General features: G+C 51.7%; 7 protein-coding genes across 7 annotated transcripts; 4 read left to right on the top strand and 3 right to left on the bottom strand.

Annotated features, from left to right (window-relative positions):
• Window positions 1–370: 370 nt before the first annotated feature.
• On the top strand, window positions 371–2,926 carry N7481_004862 (repressor protein; the record flags this gene model as incomplete). Its single annotated transcript, XM_057264081.1, has 2 exons — window positions 371–2,611; window positions 2,672–2,926. The coding sequence occupies 2 exons, from the start codon at window positions 371–373 to the stop codon at window positions 2,924–2,926; spliced, it is 2,496 nt and encodes an 831-aa protein (XP_057125742.1).
• Window positions 2,927–3,346: 420 nt separating this feature from the next.
• Window positions 3,347–5,669, bottom strand: N7481_004863 (putative respiratory complex assembly protein Rmp1; the record flags this gene model as incomplete). The annotated part of the gene is made up of 2 exons (XM_057264082.1): window positions 3,347–3,745; window positions 3,819–5,669. The coding sequence occupies 2 exons, from the start codon at window positions 5,667–5,669 to the stop codon at window positions 3,347–3,349; spliced, it is 2,250 nt and encodes a 749-aa protein (XP_057125743.1).
• A 726-nt stretch (window positions 5,670–6,395) lies between these two features.
• On the top strand, window positions 6,396–7,307 carry N7481_004864 (YoaK family protein; the record flags this gene model as incomplete). The annotated part of the gene is made up of 2 exons (XM_057264083.1): window positions 6,396–6,612; window positions 6,703–7,307. 2 exons carry the CDS (start codon window positions 6,396–6,398, stop codon window positions 7,305–7,307), a joined length of 822 nt encoding a protein of 273 aa, XP_057125744.1.
• Window positions 7,308–8,043: 736 nt separating this feature from the next.
• On the top strand, window positions 8,044–8,985 carry N7481_004865 (DUF202 domain-containing protein; the record flags this gene model as incomplete). The annotated part of the gene is made up of 3 exons (XM_057264084.1): window positions 8,044–8,449; window positions 8,538–8,821; window positions 8,893–8,985. 3 exons carry the CDS (start codon window positions 8,044–8,046, stop codon window positions 8,983–8,985), a joined length of 783 nt encoding a protein of 260 aa, XP_057125745.1.
• A 365-nt stretch (window positions 8,986–9,350) lies between these two features.
• Window positions 9,351–10,211, bottom strand: arp2 (hydroxynaphthalene reductase arp2; the record flags this gene model as incomplete). Its single annotated transcript, XM_057264085.1, has 2 exons — window positions 9,351–9,388; window positions 9,443–10,211. The coding sequence occupies 2 exons, from the start codon at window positions 10,209–10,211 to the stop codon at window positions 9,351–9,353; spliced, it is 807 nt and encodes a 268-aa protein (XP_057125746.1).
• Window positions 10,212–10,804: 593 nt separating this feature from the next.
• Window positions 10,805–11,431, top strand: arp1 (scytalone dehydratase arp1; the record flags this gene model as incomplete). The annotated part of the gene is made up of 3 exons (XM_057264086.1): window positions 10,805–10,856; window positions 10,907–10,962; window positions 11,030–11,431. 3 exons carry the CDS (start codon window positions 10,805–10,807, stop codon window positions 11,429–11,431), a joined length of 510 nt encoding a protein of 169 aa, XP_057125747.1.
• A 115-nt stretch (window positions 11,432–11,546) lies between these two features.
• Window positions 11,547–13,393, bottom strand: N7481_004868 (uncharacterized protein; the record flags this gene model as incomplete). The annotated part of the gene is made up of 3 exons (XM_057264087.1): window positions 11,547–12,296; window positions 12,367–13,173; window positions 13,229–13,393. The coding sequence occupies 3 exons, from the start codon at window positions 13,391–13,393 to the stop codon at window positions 11,547–11,549; spliced, it is 1,722 nt and encodes a 573-aa protein (XP_057125748.1).
• Between the last annotated feature and the right edge of the window lie 121 nt (window positions 13,394–13,514).

Consider the following 13,514-nt stretch of genomic DNA (forward strand, 5'->3'; position numbering starts at 1 on the left):
TACTACCATCTATAGCTTTGTAAATACACTGATGCTCAAGTATATCCTTTACTCTAATACACCCGGATAATTCCTTTCCCCCCCGGCACGCACCCCCCCCCACCTTTTCTTCCTTCCGCTTTCATCTGCGGCCGGGGAACTTTCCTCTCCACATATCTCTTCATAACTCTTTCTCAAGATCTGCTGCTCTACTGCTACTGTGTGGCCCCTCATCCTTCACGTCTCCTCCCCTTAATGCGACAGCTGCTGTGCATGGTGCTGCCCCGATCATGGCACGCGTATACTCAAACTAGCTGAACCTGCCTCCCACCCCCCACTTCTACCTCACCTCGATCTCCAAATACCCCCAGGCAACCTCGAAGCCGCCCTCATGCTTGACTTAAAGCCTCGCGTCCGTGACGCGGAACCCAATTCCTCCATCTCCGCATCCCCCACGATCCGCCCTACCACAACTACCTCGACTACCTCCACCACTCTAATCACCCCGATCACACCTCGCGCATTCGACTCCCATGCCTCGCTGGTGCTCGTAGGCATTCGCGGCTGTGGTAAGCGCTCACTCGGATTCGTCGCCGCCACAGCCCTGAAACGCCGGTTCATCACCGAAGATCACTACTTCCGCGAGGCGACAGGCGTCACCCGACATGAATACCTCAAACAATATGGCAGCCAGGAGTTTCAGCGCAGAGATATCGAGGTGCTCAAATTGATGCTGGACAATCATAGGACTGGCTGTGTCATTGAGTGCGGACTCGGGAGTCTTACGCGCCCAGTTCAGGACCATCTTCGCCTCTATTCTCAGACAAACCCTGTCGTGCATCTCGTCCGCAATATCGACCGCATACAACAACTCCTCGGGTTAGAAGACCAGTCGGTTCGGCTTCTGCGCGAGGGTGATCCACTTCACCGCACTTGCTCCAATTTCGAGTTCTATAATGTGGAGGACCGGACGCGCGTGGGATCTGACGATGGTACTCCGGACCCACGATCCGCTGCTTACTCGTTTAAGCTGCAGGAAGTCAAAGAAGACTTCACCCGTTTCGTTCGCTTTGTCACGGGCGTCGATGTGAATCATTCGAGCTACGATTCGCCATTTGTCTTGCTAGAGACACCCCCGGAACTTCGGTCCTATACGCATGCCATTTTTATCCGCTCATCCGATCTCATCGCCGATAATGTCAATCTTCCCGAGCTGGAATCGGGAGGCGATGCCATTGAACTCTGCGTCGACCGCTGGGCTTCCGATATGCCGAATGTGATCAGCAAACAGGTTTCGATCTTACGACGCAATGCGCAGGCCCCTGTGATCCTTTCGGTTGACATGTCTCCCACAGGGATTGGCGCGGCAGATGTGCCAGACTCGCAGTACTTTGATATCCTGGAACATGCACTGCGACTAGCTGTCGAATACCTGGTCATCGACCTCGAACAGAACCCGACCCGACTCGCCCAAGTGATCCGGGCCCGAGGAAAGACGAAGATCATTGGCCAGCGGGTGTTTGAGCCATCTTCAAATATCAAGTGGGAGGATGAGGAGTGCGTGCACTCCTACCAAGAAGCAGAAAAGATGGACTGCCAGCTAGTCCGATTCCTGCGTGTCGCAACCTCACGCGAGGACAACGCGACAGTCGTAGAATTCACTAATCGCATTCGGTCAATGCCAGGCGAACATCCTCCCCTCATCGCTTATAATATCGGTCGCCTTGGACGAACATCACAAGTGTTCAATTCAATTCTGACCAGCGTGACTCACCCAGCCATCACCCGACCGGAGGAGAACGAGCGAGATGCGCAGATTACATCGCGAGACGCCGTTCGTGCGCTTTTCCAGAGCTACGTACTGGACCCGTTGCAATTTTGCATTCTGGGCGCAAATGTGACCTATAGTTTATCGCCTGCTATGCATAATGCAGCCATCCAGCATTGTGGAATGAGCCATCAATATAGCATTCCCGACTCCCCATCCCTCGCTATACTGGATCGCCTTCGCAAGGATCCCCAATTTGGAGGGTCGAGTGTTGTTCAGCCTTGGCGAGTCGACACTTACCACAAACTTGCTGCGAAGAGTCGACACGCCGAGGCCATCGGTGCTATCAACACCATCATGCCCTTACGAGGTTCCTCGGACGGAACCATCTACCCGCTTCGAGAGCAAGCCAGCCGACGGAACCAGGCTGGCCCAGTGCTCGGATGGTATGGAGAGAATACGGATTGGGTGGGAATCATGACTTGTATCACCCGGCACCTCTCCCCGCGTAACGCAATTAGTGCCAAAACCACAGGCTTGGTTATCGGTGCGGGTGGTATGGCCCGCTCGGCCATCTATGCTATGCTCCGACTTGGCTGCCGGAAGATCTTCATCTATAACCGAACGCAGTCTCGAGCCGACGAGGTGGCAAGACACTTCAACTCATGGGCTTCATCCCAGGTTGATTCTGCGGATGTGGTGCGAGTCTTGCGTTCCACCCAGGATGACTGGCCAGACGATGCCAACCCACCCAGCCTCATTGCATCTTGTGTGCCGGCTGATCCAGATCGAGATGAGCCCCCGGCGAACTTCGAGATGCCTCTTCAATGGCTGGGAAGTCCGACCGGTGGTGTTGTGCTAGAAGTAAGTCTTGCCTAGGGCCCCAATTCCGAATAGCTATTGTACTAACCCAACCGCCTCCAGTTGGCCTATAAACCACTAGATACCCCTCTCCTCCTCCAAATGCGTCGCATTCGGGCCGATACCGGACGCCCGTGGGTTCTTTCCGATGGACTGGAGAACGTCATCGAACAAGGCATTGCGCAATTCGAATTGATGACTGGTCGGAAAGCGCCTCGTCGACTAATGACTCTCGAGGTGCTCCGCAATTACGAGGGCGATGATGGGCGATTTGATGAACAGACCATTCAAGCTAGACTGGATGGTGTTTGTTCATAGATGGGAGTGGATTGTCTAGCAAATGCATCGAATTTCAAGGTTATGGCTGCTGGGTCGACTGACCGTGTGATGGTGGCCCCTTCCATCCTGTCAATATGGCTACTATAGCTTATTGGCTGTGATTGACTAGCCAGGTGGTATCGGATGTTATACTGGCTTGGCGATGTGTATTTGTTGATATTGTACAGCATAGAAATGAGTGAAATGAATATGTACGTTTGGCAATTTTGACTAGAAAGGAGTCTTCCAACCTTCAAGTTGGAAGGGTTGGATAGAAATTTATTTTGTGTACGACGAATGTCGTTGATATGTAATTGTGTCTAGTATACAGTTCTCCATGCAGATGCTTCCAATCTATGTACGTGCCCGAAAATATGAAAAAAAAATAAGAATTAATACAGGGGAAGGGACTAAGGTCATCTATGAATCCTCGACCTCAACCTCGACCTCGACTTCACGATTGGCAGATTTCACCTTGAATGCCATGTCGCAGGCCGCATTGTAGAATTCGTGATAATTGTGCTCGACAGAACGCTGAAATTCTTCAGCGTCAGCGTGTAGGTTGGCGTCAACCTGTGGAATGTCGACCGCCAAGGCGACCTCTGTCGCGAGGCTAGCGTAGAAAGGACCACTTTCATAGAAACGGTAACTTAATTCCCGGCCATCGAGGTCATAGTATTGAAGGATGGAACCACGGATGTCCTGAAGAGGGGGATACATGTATTCCACCTCGAGATTGTTTTCGAGCAAGATGTTCCAGAAAGAATCACCAAGAACTTCTTTATCGGGGGATAAGAGAAGCCCACGGGGAAGCGAGACCTTGCAGAAGGGGGGGTAGAGTGGCGGATAGCAAGGAACTGGAGGATGTGGAAGAGGAAGCGATATCACGGACTAAGGATTGTTCGATGTCGCGAACCAGCTGCCTGTAATGGGGAGACTCGCTTAGAATCTCCTTTGTGATATCTCGATGGGCAGTGCGGGTGAAACGGAGGTCGATCGCGTTCTCGGGGAGAAGGTAATCCACACTGCTTGTTTCAAGGATGGATTTCAAGCCTGTGATTTCGACGCTGTGGCCAGAGTCTTCACCTTCTGATTCATAGAGAAGATATTCCACCTCAAGTTCGGGGGCGACTCCAACGTATTCCGAGGATGGTTTGAGACGGAGTCTCCCGGTCCCTGATTTCGACTTGGGTTCTGGAAGAGACTCCAAGAAAGACGTCAAGTTGGGTACTTCGGTTGTAAAAATGCGAGTCATGGAAGACCTCCCCAGATCCGAGGCGCTTAAAGTGGTTTCTGCATCTTCGGGCATTTGCTTCGAAGAGAAAAGACATCTACCAACGGCCGCTGTCACGGATTCGTGTATGGTAGCCCCATTCGAGGCTTCTCCCTTTGCCACAGCCGAGTCCTTTCGAAGTAGCTTCAGTAGCTCATCGGAAAGCCGTGTCTGGTGGCCGTCGAAGAATGGCGCTCGCTGTGCCTCGGTTGATGTCGTCTGGGTAGACGAAATAGCCCATCGGAACCAGGATTTGGACCGATCCAACCAGGAAGGGTGCTGGAGAATTTGACTGTAGAGATTTGCCGGCTGTGAGGCGGGCATATATGTGGAGAAGGGAACGGAGGTCTGGCTCGCCTCAGATAATGGATAGTTGAGGGTTCGGCGAGCATTCTCTGCATCCTGAATACTTTCCGAGAGGCAGAGAATTTTGGTGGGAATAGACGAAGAATCTTGCTCGATAGCCACGTTATAGGTTTGAGAAACCCAATCGATGAATGGCCGCGTGAATACCTGAGCCGGGTTGACGGGTGCTTGGACACTGATGCCGGTTTTTTGTTCACGAATACGGGTCACGGCGTCTTCGATGACATCGCGGATCGATTCGCAAGCTTCCCGTTCACCAGTAACTCTGACCAAACCGAGAGAACTAGTCACATCGATCTTGGAAGAGTGGAGTTCGGCCACTTCATCGAAGGAGAAGTGCGTGGAATTGAGCAGCACGGTAATTGAGAGCGGAGGGAGGCGAAGATCCAGCTGGCCAACCTCGCTGACCACCGAGAAATGCCAGCAGTCTCGAAGGATATGTTCTGCGAGAAGGGGCTTGCCCGTTAGTCCCTGAGCCGCGGCCAGTCGTTCGGTGTTGCTGTGCGCGGTTGGACTGGCGTGCCAGAATGAGGAGGTTCCGGGCCTCCATTCATCTTCTCCTTTAACCTCTTCTAAGGCCAATTGTTTGCGAGCGGCGATATAGTCTGACAGTTGGTTGTAGGTGAAGGAAGTAGCGATGTCTGATCGGAGAGTTTCCCAGTCGTGCAATGTCAGCTTGGCAGCTTGGTCGGAGAACTGGCCAAGGTTTTCAATGGTCTTGCGGATATCCTCCTCATCCAGAACCGCAGTCTCCTGGTCCAAATCATCCAGTATTGAGTCGACTGTGGTGGTATTTTGCTTACGAGAATGCGCCGGGCGAGGTTTGCGTGTTCGAAGAAGTGATTTGGGGCGACTGGAGGAGATGACGGTGACACTGCCAGGCTCTCCTAAGGAATCAACCGTCAGCTGGACCTGGCGGGTCTCGAATTTTTGCGCTGGCTCGGGTCTCTTGGAGCGCGGTCGCGACGGTCTCGGTGAACGGTCACCATGGGAGGTGGAGGTGGAGGAGGGGGAGCTCTGGTGACGAATAGAGTGATTTGGGAGTGTTGTAAAGGCAGTAGGCCTTACCCAAAGGCGTTGGGCACACCTAGGATGAGGACGCATGGTGGTGCATCGCAATGGAAAAGATGAAAGTGATGGGAGATAAAGATGGAGATGGAGAAATAAACCTGTGGCCTGAGAAGCCAGGTGTCAGCCAGATGTTTGATGCCTGATCTGTCAGGTGACAAGGCATCCATCACTCTTACCACCTCCACAACCAAAACAACAACTACAACTTCCACTGTCACTCTTCTACTTTAAGAGTATTTACTGCGGACATACTACTGACTATACTGACTCTTATCGGATGTGGTACTTGTCATACTTGTGGTACTTCTTCATCATCCCCTCCGCTTCATTTTCGTGACCAAGACAATTATCTGCAGCCAAGATCATGGCCGCCAACGTGGTCTACGAGTATGCCTCAACTTCAGCTGTTGCCCAAGTGTGATTCAATGATGGAAGCACAGCAGAGTGGACTAGATTATGCGGACCTGGATCGAATTCACCAATGAATGAGGCGAGTACCGCAGTTCAGTTTCAGCCCTACGACGACCTTCTCCACCGCCGATCGGAGCAACTCCCACGGTTAAAAGTCAAAAGACAAAAAGACAAAAGAAACCCGCGGGCTTTTCGGCCGTTCCCGACTTTTCCTCAACTTAAACATTCTACCTTTTCTCCCTTTTCTCTTTCCTCCATTCCTTATCTTCCTCTCTCTCTCTCTCAACCCTCCCGTCGGCCTGGTGCTGCTTCTCTCCTCCCTTCTCCCCCTCCCCTACCCCATCGTCAATGGAGAAAGATTCACAGCCCCCGGTTATGCCCGATCTCGAGGCGAGCCCCTCGCCCGAACCCAAGTCTCCCCGTCAGTCATCGCTCATGCGCCGATGGAAGGAGACCGTGGACCCGGCCAACGCAGACTTAGTCTGTCTGCTGCTATGCTTTTTGACCGGCCTCTGCGATAGCAGTGCCTACAATGCCTGGTCATGTTTCTTGGGCATGCAGACCGGTAGGATTCCCTCTCTCTTCCCGAAAGTTTAACTTATGGTTTCTGTGTCGCATGCTGATCGTCGGTGCTTTTTCTTTTTCTGCTCGCTAGGAAACACCATCTTCCTTGGTCTGGGTGCCTCCAATCAGCCTACCAGCAAGCCCTGGGGCTGGTTGAAATCTCTTATCTCCATTGTCACCTTCTTCGCCGGTGCCATGATCTTCTCCATTATCATGCGCAGTGTTGGTGCCCTCCGTCGCGGCACCCTCGTGGTCTCCTTCCTCGTCCAGGCGATTCTTATTATTATTGCGGTCGCACTTATCGAAGCCGACCTGATCCCTCATAGCTCGGCCGATATGAGTCTGGATGGAGGGCCATTGTTCCTGGAACTGATCCCGATCGGTCTCCTGGCCTTCCAGTCGGCGGGTGCCATGACCTGCAGTCGATCTCTGGGTTACAACGAGATTCCGACCGTGGTTCTGACCAGTGTTTACTTTGATATTGCGTCGGACCCCAAGATCACAGAGAAGCCGACAGGCAATGTGAAACGGAACCGGCGCATTGGTGGAGTGGTGTTCCTCCTGGTGGGCGCGATTGCGGGAGGATGGCTCAGTCGGAGTAGCGGTGGCATGGAATCGGCGCTATGGCTTGCAGCTGGTCTTAAGGTTGTTGTGGCCTTTGGATGGGTGTTTTGGAAGGCGGCACCTCCGAAATAGAAGGGATGGGATATATGAGTATTGAGTATGAGTATAGAGGGCTTCTGCCTGGACTGGTGGGATTAGTGGATTGCTCCACTTGCTAGAGAGATACCAGTGACTGTTGACTCTTGACTCGGTTGATAGACTAGACTAGACATCTGCTAGACGGCATATATAAACTTACACTAATTGATACACTTTTCTTTCTGAACCCTAAAACCCTAAGCCTACGGGTTGAGTCTACTGTTTACTCTACTATTTACTATTTACTATTTACTCTACTCAACAGAGTGTACTCTGACTCTCACGCCAGACACCACCAATTCTACTCCACAGTGGATCACAATGGATCCCCTGGCGGTATCGACCAATGACCCTCGAATTACCCTCACTCTGATTTGTGCATTTCATTGGCAGTTGCTGGCAACATTCAGAGCAACAATGATGCCATCCGCATGCGGTGGAGCTGCCCTTGAGCGGAGGAGTGATGAACGCAGTTGACTTTTCATACTCCTCACTCACTCACTCAATACTCATATACAAACATGTCCATTTACAACTTCAACTCCAACTCCAACTCCAACTACACCCTCAACTCTCCCCAAGTGGAGATGACGGCTGCAGCCGATATCCGGGGAAGAGCCCGACTCAACCGAAAACCTGAACCTGCTGGCCACCCCCGCAACTTCAACTCCAACTCCAACTTCAACCCAGCCATGCGTGATGTCCTGGTACTGGAACACTGCTCTCCACCATGACCGACCCGCTCCAAGTTCAAGTTCCCCATGAGGTGGACCAACCCTCCAGTGCTGTCGTGCACAGCCCACCGTCTTCTCCGCCGTCTTCTCCGCGCACACGCACACGCACACGCACACACTCCTACACCAACGCAGATGCAGATGCAGAAGCAGAAGCAGACGACCGTGAGGCGCTGGAGCTGCATCAAATCCAAACCCACGAGGATGCCGACTTGATCGACTCCTCCCCTTCAGTCTCGTCGGGTGAGGAGATCCGAATCACTACGCGCCGCACACGATCGCGCGCCAGTGTCCAGTCTACTCGTACCCATCGGGGTAAGGACCCGTGGAGTCGGCTGTGTCGATTCTGGACACATCATGTTACTCTCACCGTATCGCAGAAGAGTAATCGCGATCACTTTGGTGAGTCCAGCACAACCCCGCAGAGCTTCGAAATGACCTTCGAAACGAGCTTCGATCGATGCAAGCGGACCCGCTAACGGCTTTCTAGCTCTGGAACGAACATTCCTCGCCTACATCCGCACCTCGGTGGTCATCGCCATGCAAGGGGTTCTGATTGCCCAGCTATTTCGCCTCCAGCGATCCGACCAGAACCAGGACCGACTACGATTCTACCAGGTCGGGATCCCGCTTTCGGTGACCTGTCACTGCGTTGCCATCATCGTGGCCCTGATCGGAGCCTATCGCTTCTGGCGACAACAGAGTGCCATTGCCCGCGGAAAGGTGCATGCGGGCGGCTGGGAATTGAATTCCGTCGGCATCTTGTTATTTCTGGTGAGTAGAGGAGCCATTCGCATCTCCGTTGTTGTGTACTGCCTGGCCACTGCTAATCACAAAAAAATTAGATCATCTTGGTAACGTTGGTGATCAGTGTGGTGATCATCGTAGAAATTGAAACGAGCCCGACGACTCTCCTGAAGCGTCTCCTTCTATTCTGATCGGGACTGCCTGAAATTCTCACTCTAATGCCTGACGACAGCGACAAAATATGATTCCTTGCCATGGTGTACAGTTAGAATAATTCGCAAAGTACAAGAAATGCGATAATCAATTAATTTTTCGAATTATTTCCATGAAATCCGCAGTAGGAAGATCTCCTCGTCGGCCACAGCATTGAAAGACCAGTTGGAAATACACAGAAGCATTTTCAAGATTCATTTATCATATTGATTGATGCCCATTTGACTTCAATTTTAATCTTGAGTCTGCTCTGTACATTTCTTCCTTCCCCCCCTTGATCGCCTTCAGTCTCTCTCTCTCTCTCTCTCTCCACTCCACCAACATCCGCTATCACAAGATGTTTCTAAATATTCGCACCACCATTGCAAGGCAGAATTTGACCTATTCCTCGTTAGTAATCGGATACCCCGACTTCTCTCCCTGCATTCCACATACCGTTGATCCATTCTCCAGCAGGACTAGACAAGAATGCCACAATGCGCCCGATATCCGCCGGGACACCGCATCGCTTCAAGGGGCTGCCACTAGCGAGCGCCGCCTCAATCTCCTCAATCGAGGAGTCCTCGGTGCAGCCAGGGGCATACCGCCACGAATTGCTGAGCCACATGTCGCTCTTCACACCAGCTGGCGCAATCGCATTGACGGTGCATCGCTTCTTACCGAAATCCGCGGCGAAGCACCGCGTGAAGCCCTCGATGGCGCTCTTACTGCCGGCGTAAAGTGAGTGGCCGGGGACTCCCACGCCGGCGGCGATGGAGGACATCAGGACCACGCGTCCGCCGGGCTGGATGTAGTCATAGGCGTACTTGGCGACGAAGAATTGGGCGCGGGTGTTGAGGTCGAAGACGTCGTTGAAGTCGTCAATAGTGGTGTCAGCTAGGGAGACGAACTTCTCCGTTCCCGAATTGGACACGACAATGTCCAATTGGCCGAAGTGAGAGAGGACTTCGCGGAAGAGGTTCTCGATGGCGTCGACTTTCGTCAGGTTGGCTTGAAAGGCTGCGGCATGCACGCCCAGGGCCTTGATCTCGTTGACCATCTTGTCTGCCGCAGCCGTGTTACCGGCATAGTTGATGGCTACGGAGGCACCCTTTTTCGCAAGCTCAAGCGCAATGCCAGATCCAATGCCTCGACTCCCACCGGTGACAAGGGCGACCTTGCCGGCGAGTTCCAGCTGAGCGGTGTTGGGATTGGCGACGACCATGGTTAATGAGAGATGGGTGGCAGAGGGGACGTGACTAGTAGGTGAATAGTATAGAATTCGAAGAGTTGCAAAGACCACAATCTACTGGATAACCTGGAACAGGCCCAGGTGTATATACTCAGACAATGGGAATTGTCGGATTCATACAACTGAAATCAGATACTAGTGATCCGGCCCATGTCGCATTTGACTCCCTCCACTACTAGTACTCATTGGGGATTCAGTCCGCATTGAGACTCACTGAGTGAAAAGGACTGCACTACTGTGAAGCTAATAGAGGCGAACAAGGCTGCTTTCAAGTGCCGTTCGAATCAGCTGACAGGTTCCTTGCCGCATCCGGGAGGCTGTATGATCTGCATCGCGTGTGCAGGTCACATTGTGAGCCCGGTTGCATCCTGCCAATGCTTGGCATACAGAGTCGGATCTGTAATAGAGGGACTAGATCTCGCTCATGCCGCATTTGGGGTAGCAATTTCGGAGCTGGATTCCAGGTTACACGTCGCGATGTAGACTCCATCGCGAGGGTATACCTTCGCGCCAATCTCAACTTCATCAACGTACACTCTGTGATCAGTCTATTGACACATTTCACTATGTCTCCAGCCATGAAAAACCCTGAGCCTAACCTCGACATTAGCTTCCAAGGTGATATCAATTTCTCAGCCGAAGCTGGTCAGTATACTGACCATCCTTAGACTACCTGATCCTATCCAAGCTCGTGTTCGACTGGGCAGATAGCTATGATGCCAAGGTATAATTGAATCAATCTATTGCCTGTCAACCATGAATGTGTCTCTTCTAACCGCAGTCACCAACAGGACTGGGAACGCCTGCGTGGCATCATTGCCCCAACACTGACGGTGGACTATACCGAGGTCGGCCTAAGAAGATGGGATGACATGTCCGCCGAGGAGTATATGGGGATGGTTACGCATCCAGGCTTCCTTGGGGACCCAACCATCAAGACACAGCATCTTCTAGGCCAGACATGGTGGGAGAAGATCTCCGACACTGAGGTGATTGGCCATCATCAGCTGCGTGCCGCGCACCAGGTGTATACCGATGAAACCCTGAAGGAGGTGAAGCTGCGCGGACACGGGCATGCGACCAATGAACACTACTATCGCAAAGTAGATGGCGTTTGGAAATTTGCTGGATTGAAGCCACACGTACGATGGAATGAGCTTCGCTTCGACGAGGTCTTCAGAGGACTTGATTGAACTATACTAGCTCACTTCAACTTGGAGAACTGACCGGAAGTTATCTGAACTATACCTAATATTGAATCTATCTATCCTTTTGCACAAGAGTTAATGGATTTTATTCACGCCGATTCTAAATGACGAGACCATCTTTGATTTCAGCCAATATCGAAGACCAATCCAGGCGCTGAGCGATCTGATCTTCTCTCTCACACATGGCTTCCACAAATCTCCTCGACCATGTATAATGATCACCTCCGACTGTTTCGTAGTCTGCCAGCATTCTCACGGCCCATTCGCGATAGACAGGATCTCTAACTTCGATTGCGGCCATAACGAGCGGCAAGGGCCAGAATTTGGTAGGTGGCGGTGTCACCTTCGAGCCCACTGGTCGTAGTGCTTTGAGTTGTTGTGTTATTCGAATGATATCGCAAGCATGCTGGTCCGCTGCGTGCCTTTGATCGCCTGCAACAAGGCATCTGGAGTAGGAGATTTCAATGCTGTGATAGAGGGCACGTAGAACGAGGTATGTGTACCGATTTCGTCCCTCTTGTCTACTCGAAGCAATGTCTTGGTCAATAGCTTGACAGTATGAATTCAACTTGCTGCGAATATCTTTGGCCATATAGCCAACACGAGGTTTACCCTTAACACTGGTGATAATATGCAGTAGGAAAGAGAGTCGAAGCATAAGTTCGAGAAGGGGGTGCTGCCTTTCGTCCGATTTTCGCTCTTCTTCAGGATAGGTGATGCTGTAAGCATCTTGTAGAGTTGTCGACGATACACGGACTAATTCGACGATTTCCTCTTCACTGCCTATAGCCTGGAGGATGGCGCCTTCGCCTGGTTGAAATGCCGACGCCTTTCCATCAAGAATACAGAACTGTCACAGTCAGCATGTCTAAGAAGAATGACTGAAAATCAAAAGGCAACGTATAGCTGGAGGCACTTACCCAGGACAGTACTCTCGCTTGGACTCCCGTCATCCTCTCCTTGAATTCTGGGCTCTGTAAAAGTGAGGCGATGAACCGAATAGTAATCAAAAGTGGCCCCGAGCGAGCCAAAGCTAGATCCAAGAGGGCGAGAAAAAAACATGCAACGAAGAGAGCATCCCGATCATCATCGGATTGGGAGGAAAGATTGCGTGAATGGCCCACCATATCGCGCCAAGATTTGCAATCTGGAAGAGAGATGCCGTATTTCTTTGATATCAGAGAGATACTATCATCGTAGTGTGAAATTGCATCGTGCAGTGAAGTCGCCTGTCCAACGAAGAAAAGGTTGGCGGATGTCCATGCCAAGATGGCGGACAGTGCGATGGGATGACTTCTGGCGAAGCGATGATAGAAATATGTGTAAAATGTCCAGTCAGGCCGCTTAAACGAAAATCTGCCAGCAAGGGCTCTAGAATAATGTTGTGCTAGGAGATGTGTCGGTATTCCCTCCGTTCGGGGTCGTTTATTGGGTCGTGCTGAGCCACTGTCTGTGAATGAACCCTGCTCGGGTGCTGAGGGTGGAGCTGTCTTTTCAGTATGATCTGATGATCTATCTGGACTTGGAGAGGACAGTTGTGCGTCGGATTGCGGAAGTTCAAAAGGGAAATTCCAAATTTGATCATCTAGGCCTGGTAATTCGGGTAGCTCGTCATCCCACGACGAAAGGAAATCCGCGAATAGGCTCTCGTCTAGGGAAAGAAGCGCAGATGGGGTCTGTGTTTGGTCCCAGTGAGGTATATTGGAGATATTCCCAGACCTTCCGTGCTGGTTAGATTATATAACGCGGACATGCAAGGGTTGGCTGTGTGACATGACATACCTTTGGGACGGTGCAAGGCTCTGTCGGGGAGATTTGGTAGCGGGAATAGGACGCTGGAAATTTTCCAGCTCCCTGGATTCTCCGCAGCTTCCGGGATTCACATGTTGGAACTGTAGAACACTGGGGGGTGCATCGTAAGCACATCGCAGATGAGATGCTTTGCATGTTGAGCAGCGGGGTCTTTTATCGTCACATTCTTTCCTACGTCTCACACAGGCCAGACATGTCATTTCTGATAATCTTGCCTTTGAGTGCGAGAGAACAACGTATAGGAGAAAGTCCGGTC

The sequence above is a fragment of the Penicillium waksmanii genome (assembly GCF_028829765.1).
Source record: "Penicillium waksmanii strain IBT 27052 chromosome Unknown utg000004l:1.0-5674109.0:1.0-5678898.0, whole genome shotgun sequence".
Classification (NCBI taxonomy): Eukaryota; Fungi; Ascomycota; class Eurotiomycetes; order Eurotiales; family Aspergillaceae; genus Penicillium; species Penicillium waksmanii.